This window comes from Salvelinus fontinalis, chromosome 21 (genome assembly GCF_029448725.1).
Source record: "Salvelinus fontinalis isolate EN_2023a chromosome 21, ASM2944872v1, whole genome shotgun sequence".
NCBI lineage: Eukaryota > Metazoa > Chordata > Actinopteri > Salmoniformes > Salmonidae > Salvelinus > Salvelinus fontinalis.
In genome coordinates this window covers 25,630,318-25,645,743 of record NC_074685.1, presented here as the reverse complement: position 1 = coordinate 25,645,743, position 15,426 = coordinate 25,630,318, and the positions used below count along the sequence as shown (strand labels likewise).

General features: G+C 41.6%; 1 protein-coding gene across 1 annotated transcript in view; it reads left to right on the top strand.

Moving 5' to 3' along the window:
• Window positions 1-12,350, top strand: part of LOC129818496 (arrestin domain-containing protein 1-like) — a 42,853-nt gene extending 30,503 nt beyond the window's left edge. Inside the window, exons 3-8 of the mRNA XM_055874439.1 lie at window positions 2,586-2,636; window positions 6,279-6,433; window positions 6,810-6,992; window positions 7,189-7,365; window positions 9,745-10,210; window positions 10,318-12,350. Of these exons, the coding sequence (XP_055730414.1) occupies window positions 2,586-2,636; window positions 6,279-6,433; window positions 6,810-6,992; window positions 7,189-7,365; window positions 9,745-10,210; window positions 10,318-10,391 (1,106 nt within the window). The 3' untranslated portion in view covers window positions 10,392-12,350. The remainder of the gene's footprint in view (window positions 1-2,585; window positions 2,637-6,278; window positions 6,434-6,809; window positions 6,993-7,188; window positions 7,366-9,744; window positions 10,211-10,317) is intronic.
• The last annotated feature ends 3,076 nt before the right edge of the window (window positions 12,351-15,426 follow it).

Genomic DNA, 15,426 nt, shown 5'->3' with positions numbered 1-15,426 from the left:
TTTGGGGCTACTGATTCAACATGTATAGAGTATAAGGTATAGAATGAGAATCTAAATAGAGGCTCTTCAGTGGCCGTGTTGCAGCTCTCTTCATCTCTGTTGATTATAAAATGTATGATAATGTAGCTTTCTCCCTCTCGATTGGGTTTTGTCCTCAAGAGCGGTTTTGCATTTATATTGGTGATCACTCTAAGGGATAATTAACATTTTCCACAGCTCTTGTGACAAAACTAGTGTTCCTGCACTAAATGTTCTGTCTGCCCTCTCAGATGAGAAACATGGCTGTGCGTAACAATTACTGATCAAGAGAAGAGATGTGCTGTGCTCCACAGATCCCATCTGTTTAACTGTCTGGTGGTGCTCTGTCCTAGTACTGGTCAGGGAGTTCAGTATGTGATCTGTGGAGAATGTAATTTATGCTGGTTAGATGAACGTACCACCAATATGTTGCTTAATATTGAACTCCACCACCTCTCTCCCCTATAGACCCAGTGTTTTTACCAGAGAGCAGTCTGTTCAACTCTGTTTTCTTTCTTCCTGTCTACATATATAGTATAATCCATAGTCTTTCCTTGTTATTTTTATATATTCTATATCCATACTGATTCATTAACCCATAACTTGTGTTGAAAGCACTTAGCTCCGACAACCCACTAAGCCGTCTGAACCGCACAATTACAGTCAAGAGAGCTGATTTAATCTTTTTGATGTTATTTAATAATACAATCGGGGAGGTAGAACTTCTAGGCAGAATTCCTGTGTCCAGTGTCAATGTGTTCTTTTGCCCATTTGTCAGGTTTTGGCCAAGACTGTTCGGGTTTTGGTCACTAGATGTCCCCATTGCACCTTTTTTGTAACTTTTGTTTTTTCTTGCTCTAATTATTGTTTGCACCTGTAGGTCATTCCCTTGTTAGTATTTAAACCCTGTGTGTTCCTCAGTTCCTGGCTCAGTGTTTCTGTCAGGACCCGGTGCGAGAAACAGTCACTAATAATCGTCAGAACCCAGAAGATGAGGCAGACACAGCAGTACTAGAGATGGTGGTTTAATTAAAAGAACAAAATCTTCAGGCAAAGAAACTAAATCCACAATGTCCAAAAATAAAGCCAAGAGGCACAAAATGGAAAACCTCCAAAATACAAAAGAAACTCCACAAAGTGGTAAAAAACAGCAGGGAAAAAACAAACCTCAAAAGACTACTCAAATAATACACAAGAACTAAACCAGAGAACCTCTGGAAAATCCAACAAGAGAAATATCTGTATAAAACAAGGCTTGGGCTGGGGCAGGGTGCTAACTTACAAACACTGAGCCAGGAACTGAGGAACACACAGGGTTTAAATACTAACAAGGGAATGACCTACAGGTGCAAACAATAATTAGAGCAAGAAAAAACAAAAGGTACAAAAAAGGTGCAATGGGGACATCTAGTGACCAAAACCCGAACAGTCTTGGCCAAAACCTGACACCATTTTAATATTTTATTTTTATTGGCCAGTCTGAGATATTACCTTTTCTTTGCAACTCTGCCTTCAACTCTGCCTTCAGCAACCCGGAGTCGACTCTTCACTTTTGACGTTGAGACTGGTGTTTTGCGGGTACTATTTAATGAAGCTGCCAGTTGAGGACTTGTGAGGCGTCTATTTCTCAAACTAGACACTCTAATGTACTTGTCCTCTTGCTCAGTTGTGCACCAGGGCCTCCCACTCCTCTTTCTATTCTGGTTAGAGCCAGTTTGCCCTGTTCTGTGAAAGGAGTAGTACACAGCGTTGTATGAGATCTTCAGTTTCTTGGCAATTTCTCGGCATGGAATAGCATTCATTTCTCAGAACAAGAATAGACTGACGAGTTTCAGAAGAAAGGTCTTTGTTTCTGGCCAAAAAATGTGTTTTTCTTTAAAAACAAGGACATTTCTATGTGGCCCCAAACTTTTGAACGGAAGTACTGTACATATATATACAGTATCAGTCAAAAGTTTAGACACACCTACTCATTCAAGGGTTTTTCTTTATTTGTACTATTTTCTACATTGTAAGACATCAAAACTATGAAATAACACATATGGAATCATGTAGTAAGCAAAAAAGTGTATATATAAAAATATATTTTAGATTCTTCAAAGTAGCCACCTTTTGCCTTGACAGCTATGCACACTCTTGGCATTCGCTCAACCAGCTTCACCTGGAATGCTTTTCCAACAGTTTTGAAGGAGTTCCCACATATGCTGAGCTCTTGTTGGCTGCTTTTGCTTCACTCTGCGGTCCAACTCATCCCAAACCATCTCAATTGGGTTGAGGTCAGGGGATTGTGGAGGCCAGGTCATCTGATGCAGCGCTCCATCACTCTCCTTCTTGGTCAAATAGCCCTTACACAGCCTGGAGATGTGTTTGGTGATTGTCTGTTGAAACAAATGATATTCCCACAAAGCGCAAGAAAGATGGGATGGCATTTCGCTGCAGAATGTAGTGGTAGCCATGCTGGTTGTGTACCTTGAAAACTTACACTGGCCACCACTTTATCTGTGTGTGTCTGTCTGTCTAAATGTGATTTTGCTTGTCTGTCTGACCAAGTGATCTCTCTCTTACAGGTACCCTGGCAGCTGGCGAGCACAGCTTCCCTTTTCAATTTCTCATTCCAGGTATGTTTGGAATTAGTCTGGAAAACCTGTTGAACTGCATTCCACCATACTGAGGTCAATTTAAAAAAAAACATCTTTACAGTATACCAACTGTTGTTAGTGACGTTGAAGGAAACTGGTAAAACAGCTGATAACGTGAAGTTTCTGAACAGGCACAGTGTTTGTTGCCTTTGTAGTATTGCCTAATGCCCTTGGCTCTTTGTCTAACAATGAAACAATTGGACTGAACATAATAAATTATTGTGAATAGAGAAAGAACATTCAGTACAGTTTGTTCAGGTAAATAAAGAGATGCCTTTTCATATCACAGGTAGAGCACACTATTGACTCTAATGTCTCTGCCCTTGTGCTTTATGCACTTCACCTTAAAGGGGGGCTGAACTTCCTGATTTAGCCTCGGTTTCAATTCCCCTCATTAGGAAATGCGACTGAGAATGAGATTTGGGTTTTGGAGGTGTGCTTTGATGTGGGTGTCTTGTGTGTACGGTCAAACATGGGAAGTGTTTGTACTGTCACTGACAAAACAGTACACAGCTACAGTCACTCACCCTTCTCAATAACTTGAAACAGTTTAACCAGGTCTTGTGTCTGGAAGTAGCCTAGGCAAGCTAGCCAACTTCTTCCCCCAATTAGCTTCAGCCAGCCGGTGTGCGACTGTGGCAAAGTTGGTTTGACTTTGGATAGCCTATCTCTGGAGCTAGTTAGAGACCATCAATAAATTACACAATGTAAATGAGGCAATATTTTCATGTTGCCCAGTTTTTAGTTGTCTCATTAAATGCTTTAAATATTTGTATATGAATTTCTACAGTTTATAGGTGGTTTGAGGTTTTTTTTTTAAATATTGTCACATGTACATTGTGTAATTTACTGGTGGTCCCTAACTAGCCCCCATAGGGATATCGAATGTCAAACCAAGTTGACCATGGGTATTATGATCGGCGCTCTCCGAATTGATGATTACTTGGGTGCTGCCAGCTGTAAGCATGTGGGCAGGATTGAAATCAACCCAACTCAGGAAAGACTTTTACGGTACCCTTCATTCCATGACATACATTTTTTTCCTAATTATCTCACAAATTGCCATTTTTGACGAGACTGACTTCATAACCAAATTTATCCTATATACACTTTGTCGTCAATTTTGACTCTAGAATGTTTTTGACTCATTGACACCACGTAGGCCATTTTCAAAAGGAGAAGTTGCTTATTACGTTAATGTATCACTATCTATCACTCCAGTGTTTAATTGCTATATCATAATTACCTCGCCTGTAACGTTCGTCGTCAGAATTTGACCAAAGCGCAGCGTTGAAAGTGTTCATGATTTAAGGTTCACAAAAAACACTCAAACAAAAGGCGAAAACGAAAGCGCACAGTTCTGTCAGGGGAAACAACCTAAACAGAAAACAACACCCCACAAAACTCAAACGGAAAATGACAACTTATATATGATCCCCAATCAGAGACAATGATAGACAGCTGCCTCTGATTGGGAACCACACACACGGCAAAACAACAAAGAAATAGAAAACAGATTTTCCCACCCGAGTCACACCCTAACCTAACCAAACATAGAGAATAAATAAGGATCTCTAAGGTCAGGGCGTGACATCGCCACTAAGGCCTATTTATTGCCTTACCTCCCTTATCGTACCTCGTTTTTACACACTGTATATAGACTTTTTTCTACTGTATTATGTTTATACTGTATGTTTGTTTATTCCATGTGTAACTCTGTGTTGTTGCATGTGTCAAACTGCTTTGCTTTATCTTGACCAGGTCGCAGTTGTAAATGAGAACTTGTTCTCAACTAGCCTACCTGGTTAAGGTGAAATAAAGGTGAAATAAATTAATTTAAAAAATATAAAATTTGCTCTTTAATCGTAAATGCTTCAGTCAGTCAATATCTCCTGTCTAAGTGGGTGATATATGTCAAAGTCGGCCATGTAAGTCATCCCCGGCCAAGGACAATCACAAAGGTAGAGTTAACAAGTGCCAGTAGCCTAGAGAGCCATATTGTGTCCTCACAGACACACCCCTGTGTAATAACACATGACATTTAGAATGCTTCTTTTGACTGGACTGTGAACTCAAGTACATGCAGGTGTGATGTCACAGACAGTTCAGTGTCTGTCCATTAGGCTCCACTCTGTCTGCGCTCGGTGGGGTGAGGAGGGATGTCTATATATAGTCCTTTAGTTCTGTCAGTGTTTAATTGCGCCTTGTGGGCCCCCTGCCATCCCCCCGCTGTTCCTCCCACCCTCGTCTACAGAACAGGCAGAAGACATGATAATTCCAGAGCTGATGACGGGATCATCCAGGCAGGCTCACTGAGCCCCGTGACCCAGTGACAGTGCCCCCTGCTGGTTGTCAGGTCAGGGGCTGACGGGAGGCTTTAACATCTAGGCTCTAGAGCTCCTCCAAATAGGATGCTACATTAAAACTGCTGTTCATGCTGTGAGGATTGATGGATGTACTTAAACACTGACAAGTAAAGACTTAAAAACAGGAGCCCTTGGTTCTGTGGAGGAGGCTGGAGAAGAGATAGTGGAAGAGCTTTTTGTCAGGCCCATAGACTCAGTCAGACAAGTGTCCCTGGTGCTGGGTTCCCTCTGGCCGCCTGTCTGTGTCTGTTCTGCCAAGCCTTTTACACCCAGCCTGCTGCTCCTCACTAATCCTTATTGACAGCAGGAAATTCCCCTGTGCAGCACCCACTACTGACATTATCATTTAAATGAGTAGGAGTGCAGAATTAGCATGGATAATACTGGGAAGTCCAGCAAAGTCCTTGTTTATTTTGTGTACACCTTGAGAACTCTACCATATTGAATCAATCTATTTATTCCAATGATTTATAGGAATGTACAATAATGTGTTTGGTTAAAGGCCAATGGGTAAATCATAGCATGACAGTGGACACAACGCATTCTAATTTGAATGTATCAGCACCTGTCATGCTTTAAGGCATGAGCTGAAAACAAAAGATGGACATTTCTATTACACAGTATGACCTTTGTAAATGTATTCGGATTGAGGATATACTGTAGACGTATCTCTGATTGTCCTGAACTTCATCCTGTAATTCTCCATTCCTTCTCTCCATCCAACCTCTCAGAATTGTTATTTTTGTCTTTCCCTTCTTCAGTTTCCTTTCCTCATTCCCTTCCCCTCCTCCTTTATCATCGGTCCTTTCTGGACTGTGTTAATAAACAGTGTCCTCCTCCTGTCCTCTTAGGAGGGGATTTGTACAGCTCAGACAGATGAGCACAGACACTTGGTGACAGCGCTGCTAGGAGCACTGAGTATCTGTCCCCCTGATCTGATCTATCTGCCTCCCACTGCTCAGACCAAGCACTGACTGGCATTTCTCTGATAAAGCACACACAGTGACCAGACATCATTTTAGACTGCCAGTCTGTTTTAGTCAGAATCTCATATCCTTGTTCATAGGATTCATCTGCAGACAGCACAGGCTTTATGAAATAAATGAAACAGTTTTGGTTCATGTCGATGCAGTTGCTGTAGCACTTGATGTCGTGAATTATTTATCTCCATGAGTACATTTTTGCATACAACCTTAAACTTTCTGTGGTCAATCTTGCACTGTTTGATAGCTGTATTTGTCTCTGCCCAACCAAGTGGCTGCCCCGACCTCCTTTGAAGGGCCCTTTGGGAAGATTGTTTACCGTGTGAGAGCCGTCATAGACACACCTCGCTTCTCCAAGGACTACAAGGCCCAGAGGCCCTTCTACCTACTTAACCTGCTCAACCTCAACCAAGTGCCCAACATTGAGGTAAAGACCAGTCAACACGGTCTCAACAATATAATTCAGTTGTTTTGTAATGCACTCATTTCAATGGAATTACCTAAAAAAATAACTAGATATAGTACTTGGCTAGAGACTGTCTACTGGAACAGTAGATCATGTCTGAAGAGGACAGTGGACTACTCGTAAAGTGCCCACTTATTTGATCATGCCTTATTTAGTTTGATAGTTATGGGATTTGATTTCAGCACAATGAGCGCAGCACAACCACTATCTTGTCTTTTATTAAAGATTACGGGAGGACTCCTCCTTACCCCCAGCTCTAATTTCTCTGTTTCTATGCTCTGTTCACCTGTCCGTTGGAACGGCTTGTTTTATCCTTCCTATGACTGCTTCTCCCCAGCAACCCAGTTATGCTGTGACCACTAAGAGGTTCAGCTACCTCCTGGTGAAGACGGGCACCCTCATGATGAAGGCTTGCAGTGACCAGAGGGGATACACACCAGGCCAGATCATTAGACTAGCCACTGAGATCCACAACAAGTCAGGCAAGGACACGGGCTGTGTGCTGGCCAGCCTCATACAGGTACCCAAGACCTCTTTAATGTCTCATGTGCTCTTGTTCCTTTACCTATTTTGTTCTACAAAACAGATAGTCTGACTGGTTTATGGGCAAATGCTGATATACCGTATATTGTGATGTGATGTGATGCTTTGCTCTGTATTGTCTGATCTGTATGTTGGTCTGATGGGCTTCACTCTGATGACTCTCTCCTGATCAGAAAGTGACTTATAAGACCAAACGGGCTGTGTTCGACCTGCGGACCATAGCAGAGGTAGAGGGGGCGGGAGTGAAGGCGGGGAAACACGCTGAGTGGCGGGAGCAAATCATCGTACCGCCCCTCCCCCAGTCTGGCCTGGCCGGCTGTAGCCTTATAGAGATCGATTACTTCATCCAGGTTAGTAACACCCTCAATGAAGTGCACTTGTTGGGATCCCCTCAATAAATAGTGTTGTTCACAAGTGGTGCTTCAGACTTGTAGCAGTTGTACAGTGTTCTTTCTATAGTTGTAGTTAAATAAGGTTGTAATATAAACCAGACACTGTTTCTCATACAGTATCATAGTGCTGTAATCCTCTCATTAACCCAATGCACCTGTGATGTAGTGTGCTGTAAGTCATTCATGCTCAGTCTCAGATGTCTCTTTAGTGAGTTCAGGGATTATAACTGTGGTAATCTCTTGCTCCTAATACAGTATGGCAAAGCTATTTTTGTCAGTACAGTCCTTAAAGGCCCAGTGCAGTCAAAAATGTGATTTTCCTGTGTTTTATATTTATATATAATTATATATCTATGAGGTTGGAAAAGTACTGTGAAATTGGGAAAATTATGTAGGGCTGACCCCATTTAGTCGACTGTTCGATTGTTTGGTCAATAGGCTGTTGGTCGACTGAGATTTCTTTAGTCGAGCAGTAGCAAAAAAACTAAAAACATGGTGTACAAGACACCTGTCTGAGTGGACTGATCCATTCTGGAGGCTGTGGGGATGGCCCAGTCATCCCCACAGTGGGAAAAGACAACCTAAGTATGGTTCTGAATCAGAGACAACGATAGACAGCTGCCTCTGATTGAGAACCACACCCGGCCAAACACACAGAAATACAAATCATAGAAAAAGGAACATAGAATGCCCACCCAAATCACACCCTGACCAAACCAAAAAAGAGACATAATAAGCTCTCTACAGTCAGGGCGTGACAATAAGCAATGTCATTATCATTAGTAGGCTGAGTATAGTAGCCTTGTATAACCACCGTAGGCCTAAGAGCGCATCCTTTTTAGTCTTAATATCGTAACTTACTTAGCCCTATAATTCAATAGTTATATAGGCTACTGTATCAATTAATCATTCATTCGTTCATGTCATCACACAGCATACGAGTCATTCATGATGTGAAATGCAATCAAGCATTTTAGTTTTAAAATAAAATAAAGCGATAATTTGAATAATTAGCGTAAACAATAAATAGGCCTAAACCGTTCCATTTCAGAAATTGCATTCGTGAATGAATGCGACTGTTTTTAGTCTTTGCTGTAATAAAGGCTTTAGAAAAAATAATTAAGAATTACAACAGACTCTCTGGTACGCTAATCATTTATTTAGTGTTGTTTACATTGTTACAAATGGTCAGAAAAATGATATTGTAAACTAACAGCGCCTGTTACATAGGCCTAATATGCACGCAGTGCTTGCTCTTTATCTTATTTTTCTTGATCTCCAGTATTTTCCACAACTAGTCAAATTTATTCCACACATCTTCCCCTTTACCTCCTGCGCAACCAGCAACCTGCTTCGAGTTTATTTGTCACGTCCTCTGCATCCATTATGCTGTCACGTGTTACGGTGTTCAGAGTTTGTTATAACCAATTTATTGATGTGATTATGATATGCTATAGGTCAGGTCCTATTGGTCACGTGCATTCGAAGCATACATGTGTCACGTAAAGAGAGCAATGAGGGATTTCGGTAACAGAACTTTTCAGTCAGAAATGGGTGTAATTATGTTGCAGCTTCAGCAACATGGACAGTGCGATACACACTGATGTTCTATGGTGCTCGCTGCAGCAGGGAAGAGAGAGAGAAAATGGATGCTAGTCACACAGTCACTGCTGTCTTTTTTTCTTTTTACACAGCGCAGCAAGTCTGAGCCAGATGGCACAATCAAATGAATTGCTGTCGGATTCCCTCTAGTCATTTGTGTCTCTTAATTATTTCATCAAACAGTTTGCTTAAAGCATTAGACAAGCTCAGTGTATATAGTTGATTTGATTAAAACACAGGATGTGTCTATATATGGAAAAATGCACGTTTAAAAATGTTGTCCAATCGATTGGTCGATAGAACAGACAACTCTTGGTTGACCAAGATTTTGTTGTTGTTGGGAACAGCCCAAAAATTATGACAATGCCCTTTTACTGTAAGAGCTGTTGGAAAAACTACCAGAAATTTACCAGGCGGTAAATTAGTTAGTAGACCAATAAGAAAGAGCATTCCAAACCGCTCTGCCAATAACAGCTAGTTTTCAGTTTTCCCCTCCCCACTCAGACCACTCCCAGACAGTCCTAGCCAAATTCTTGCTTGAGAAATTACTCTTTACTAAGAAGCTATTTTTGTTTCTTTTTTACAATTTTAATTGAAATCACAGTAAGGTACTTAATTGTTAACCATAAATGGTTTGATATTGAGATGAGAATAGCTGCATTGGTGTGTTAAAGGAGCATCTTGGAATGATAGGATATTTAAACACATTTACATTGTATCGTGTGACCGCTGCAGGTATCACTAAAGTCCCCCGAGACAGTTGTCACTTTACCCATCTACATCGGGAACATCGCTGTCAACTTGATCCCGTCACGACCTATGCCCTCAACTCCAGCCCCAACAACCATCAGCCCCAACCCCGGCCCAGAAGGGGTTACCCCGAGCGCGCCCCCGGCTGAGGAGGACTTGGAAGAGGTGTTGGGTGCAGGGGGTTCAGTCAGCGAGGAGATCCCCACAAAGAGTCACTCCCAGCAGGACCAATCCGGCCAGCCCCCCACCATGTCCCCCAGTGCATTCAGCTACGCTCCCGCTGTAGATTTCCCCCCCAGCCAGCGACGTGCCGATGACACCTCGGCGCCTCTGTTCTGTGTGTCTACTGGGGCCACCATCCCCTTCTTCACAGAAGGAAACGCCACCCCAGTACCCACGTCCTGTCCTCTCATACTCCCGCCTGAGTACAGCACCTGGGACTTCACACATGGTGAGTCACGCCCCTCAAAACTGTGGTAGTATGATGATCAATGATTAGTGAACAATGGCCTACTATATAGTCTGACTGTTTCTCTGGTTTGTCTGTGTATCTTACAGAACCCCCTCCCACATATGAGGAGAGCTGCAGCAGTAACAACTCCAGCTTCAACAACAGCAGACCGCAGGAGTGAGGACTGAGCATAATGCAGCTCACAACCACAATTACACTCCCTAAAGGACCAATAGGATACTGCAACCCTTTCTCCAAGTGCACAGAACATGCTCTCCTCCTAAATATTACCTTAAAAAATATATTTTAAAGGGATCATATCAGATTTTGTATTATAGTTTATACACCCTTCTCCCTGGCTTAAAGGACCTGCTGTTATATAGATGGAATGAGAGTGCAAAGTCCCTGTGCATAACAGGAGGACTTCAGAGACAACTTCTAGAAGGTAGGATATTCCATAATTGGAGGCTATTGGAGACTAAACGTAGTGGGTAATACAAATTGTGAATATTCTGGCATTGTTGACTTGAAATTGTTGTAGGCCTGCTACTATATCTCCTTTTCCATCCTTCAAACACAACCAAAATCTGGCCTTTATTGTAGTTTCCTTCCAAATGTGCACACTACTGTAATTCCGATCCACTTCCACCGCAGTGGCTCCCTCTTTTGATGAGTGGAGTAGGGGTGGCCTAGCTGGACATGAGGTCCTTAGCATGTCTACCCCCTGGTGGCCATTAACGGAAGAGAATGGAGCCTATTGGAAAAGCTTCAGACCTTCACTAAAGTATTGGAGTTCAATGATGCCTGACGAAGAACATACTCCATCAACCTGTGATCTACTGACAAGGGACTTCTGGAATTTGCATCTTATCTTGTCACACCTCATCATCCTGAAACAGACAAGCGGGACATTGTACTCTTGGGTATGCAGGGGAACTACGTAGCAAGGGTTGATATGCATTTATGACATCTGATGCAAACACCAACTTTTCTTTCACCTTCTTTACCCTGAATTAATGGAGATGATCTGTTGATTTTCCCCATGTGGCCTTAACTCATTCTGTTCTACCTACATTACTATGTGCTGATGAAGACAGTTGTCTTCAGGGTTGCTGTTGCTTTTGAAATGGCAGTCAATGCTGATCAAATGTGTTGGTGTGACAACCAACAGTGTTAAATGTTCAAGCACAAGACAGCACTTTTTGACAGTTTGAAAACTGCATGTATATGTTTTTGTGTGTGAATGAGTATATAGTGTACCAGTTTCTGTGTGAATGTGTATAAAGTGTACCAGTTTGTGTGTGAATGTGTATAAAGTGTACCAGTTTGTGTGTGGCTGATCGCCCCTCCTGTCTTTGATAGTTGATAGCGTTGGACATCTCAATTTGAAAGCCAAACATCAGGCAATATCATCCACTCTGTTTGTATGACTGTTTGTTTTGTATGTCTGTCTTGTTTCTGTCTCAATTACAGCATCCTTTTTTATTTATAAGCCAATCTCATTGTGGCTTATGTATTCACAGAGTTGCATGAAACAACCTTGAGCAACTGCTGTGGGAATACATGTACCGTCATCCCTCCTCAAATGGTAGCCTATGTAGTACAGTCACAGCCTTTAATACCAGAAAATAGATTGCAGATGATATTGGGAATTGATCTGTGGTTCTGACCACTGCTCTATACTAATTTTTTATTTGTATTTTACCTTTATTTAACTAGGCAAGTCAGTTAAGAACAAATTCTTATTTTTAATAAGGTATCAGCTCTGAAAGAACCATAGAAATTACACCTGTATTTACCATGTGCTATTCCGTTATCTCCAAGATTGCTACGGCAGCTTGGTTCTCGAGTCATTTCAGGCTGCCTTTATCAATCCTGCCCCATTGTTTGTATTTCTCTTCACGAAAGTACTATAGCTTTATAAACCCCGACATGTTTTTCATTGTACATTCTTTTCCCCTCACAAATGGGTGTGTGGTTTTGTATTTTTCTATTTGCAAACAATTTTCTGGTGCATATGGTAGCCATTTGAGAGAGAAAAAATATCCTGAAAAATAGTAGCATCCTGGTTAATCAATGTAATATTTCAACTTGTTGTAAATCCAAATTGTACAGTGTACCAATAAAATGATCTGCCATATCATTTGTACTGGTTTTGTAAAGGAAAGTGGTTTGTTGGGCCCTATATTTAAGAAACCTGTCCCGAAGTACATAGATAGTTAGGTTATGAAGCTATAAAAGTGGTTGGCTAAGGAGAATAAAAAGGTGACCTCAGGTGCCGTCAAAATAAATGGGTTTATCAACCATGTGCGCTCTGCCAGGGATTTTTTTCCATCCTTTATGCCTCATGCTACAGAAACAGGAGACAGGCTATGGTCCTATGAGCCATTCCGGCTTGTGCAAGGCTACTTACTCACATGTCTTGGTGTGACTATTATACACTATACTTTAGCTGCCTTCCTTATAATGCTTTGACAATGGAATGATAGCCAAGACAATGTCCAGTAGCCAAGATAATGGGCGCAACAGGGGAGAGCGTGAGAGGAGCAAGGAGGAATCAGCCTGATCGTCTCAGGGCTCACCACTTCACTGTTTACTGCAGCTCCACTCTTCCTCTGTTGCCATAGAAACTGCTTAGCCTGACTCCATTATCCCCCCTGTGTTACACAAGGACATGGACCACAGAGCTTATGTCTGTTTGCATACATGCCTTCGGATGGAGGGACTATAATCTGCAAGGGCAACATAATATCACATAATTTCCCATAATCTGTGCTCTATCACTGCATAATACTCTATGCTGGAATGAGTATCCCATGCTGAGTTTGTTCAGGTGTCATGATACAAAAGCTGCACTGTTGGATCTTTTCTAAGGGAAGAAAATATTAGGGCCAACTTCTATACTCTGTATTGCTTTGTCCTGAGTGCCACCATCTGCTGTGATGACACCGACCAGGTGTGTGGACTATAGGCCTTTATCATTATCAGGGGATAGCCAGCATGAGGGTTTGCACTGAGGCCAAAATGGAAGGCTGCCGGTGCGTAGGAGAAAAAATATCTGTAGATCAAAAGGTACTCGTAGTTAGAACCATGAAAAATAAACCAGGGAGGCCGAAATGCAAAACAAGTATTCATTTAATCCTGTCGGGAAAGAAATTGAAAGTGCAAGTGGCTATAAATAAATTACAATTTTCTGCATAGGTTTTGGCCTTTGCCTTCATCAGTGCTGTACAAACAAATTAAGGAGACACACCTGCTGCGTAATAGATGCAACAAGTGCAAACAATTGATGAGATACAGTTGAATCTATATATCATTATTAACCACAGGAGGGAGATAGAGAGCCAATAGTGGTGCATTAAAACGTTTCTCTTGTTTACTGCTAAACTGTTCACCACTTTAATTCACAACATAATCATTTAATTGTATTTAAAAAATAAATGTACATCAGTTTGTTAAACAATCATAAATGACTGAAACAGGCTTTAAAAACGTGTTTACTTGGTTTTTAACATTGTGCAATAACTATAACGTTTAGGCCTACAACAAATATATTTGTAGATGTGTTTAAAATATTTTTGCATTAATGTAGTTTATTAAATCCAAAATTATTGTGCAACAGGCTTTAAAAATATATATTATTTAGTGTCAAGCTCTCCCTCAAATCGGCAGACCTGAAAAGATGAGAGTTGGAGCCAACATTTCTGTCAATGAGGCCCAAAATGATACCGGTCCTCCTCAGGCTGAGGCTGTGAAAGAAGGCAAGGGGAGGTTCAAATTCCTCCCTAGAAAGTTAAGGATTAACCTCAAGGTACACCATCAATGTTTCTATTTTCAAGATAGAATCCTTAGTTGTTACATCAATTTTTATTTTTTTTTTACTTATGAATGAATATGTTTATAAATTCGTCATGAGCTTAGTTCGACTGCCGTACCCCATCGGAACCCAAAATATAAACTTGTTTTAATCCAATGTTGGTAAACCATGCAGATCAGCTTGTCTAGTTGTCCGGTCTTCTGAGGCAGATCAGCTTGTCTAGTTGTCCGGTCCTCTGAGGCAGATCAGCTTGTCTAGTTGTCCGGTCTTCTGAGGCAGATCAGCTTGTCTATTATTCACACTTGTCTTCCTATTTCCACATAAATCTGCCATGGTTCACCACCCCAACAGGGCACACAACTAACCTTCCATTCACACACTTTTATGGCCAATACAACTAGGCTCTCAACCCGTTCTAGCTATGCAGGGAACCAACCCCGCTGGATTTACCCCATAGGATTTACCCGTCGCTGGTTCCAGTCTGGCGGGCTTACCTTCCGGGACTCACCCTATATCAGGTATTACTATTGACTTTATAGTACTAGCAGGAACCAACCTACTAGGGAGTTATCCCCTAGGACTTACCCTACAGGTGCCAGCCTGTATGAGTTTACCTTCAGGTCCTTATCATTTACTATAAAGCTACGACCGGCCGTTACACAATGGGCCTATAGAATTACATTTAGGCTCTCCAGGTCCGTATCCCATAATTAGTTCAGCCAAAGATTCTCATTCCCCAAGATGTCAAAATGAGTGGAAACAGATATAGGAACTAGCCTACCTTGTTTGTTGCCAACTCTGCTCCACTGATCTGGGCTCTTTGGTTTGACTACAAATCGTGGTGAACCCTGCTCGCAGCGCCATCTGTTAGGTTCTTATTTTTCAGAGTAAATAACCCACGGACACTAGAGAAGCTTTTTAACCAATTTTAATTCTGCCCAAAGGTTCTGTACAGCTGTAATTCAGACAGCAAAACATTTCTCACCATCACAGTTATATACATCCCATTTAAGACACTCCTCCTTATATCTTATGGTTCAACAAGAAACGGGTAACAGGATACCAAACCCTTTACTCCCTTAAGGGGATCTGACCTCACCTAATCCTCTTTCCTGTATCAACAGGTGCTCTCCTCCCACCCCCCAACACATTCCAAAGCCACTCTGTCTTTCTACAGATCTCACTCCTTAATATAATATGGGTCTGATCTATCATGTCTTTAATATCTCAATGCTCAAAATGTCAAATCCAACACATTTGATGAACACAAGCTATGTAGGTCTGCTGATATTCATATTACCTTTCTCTCTCTCATCTCAACCACCCTGCGCAGTGCCAAAAAAGTCACATTTGCACTTGAGAGTCTTCGTTCTAAACCCGAGGAGAAGAAGCAAACGCT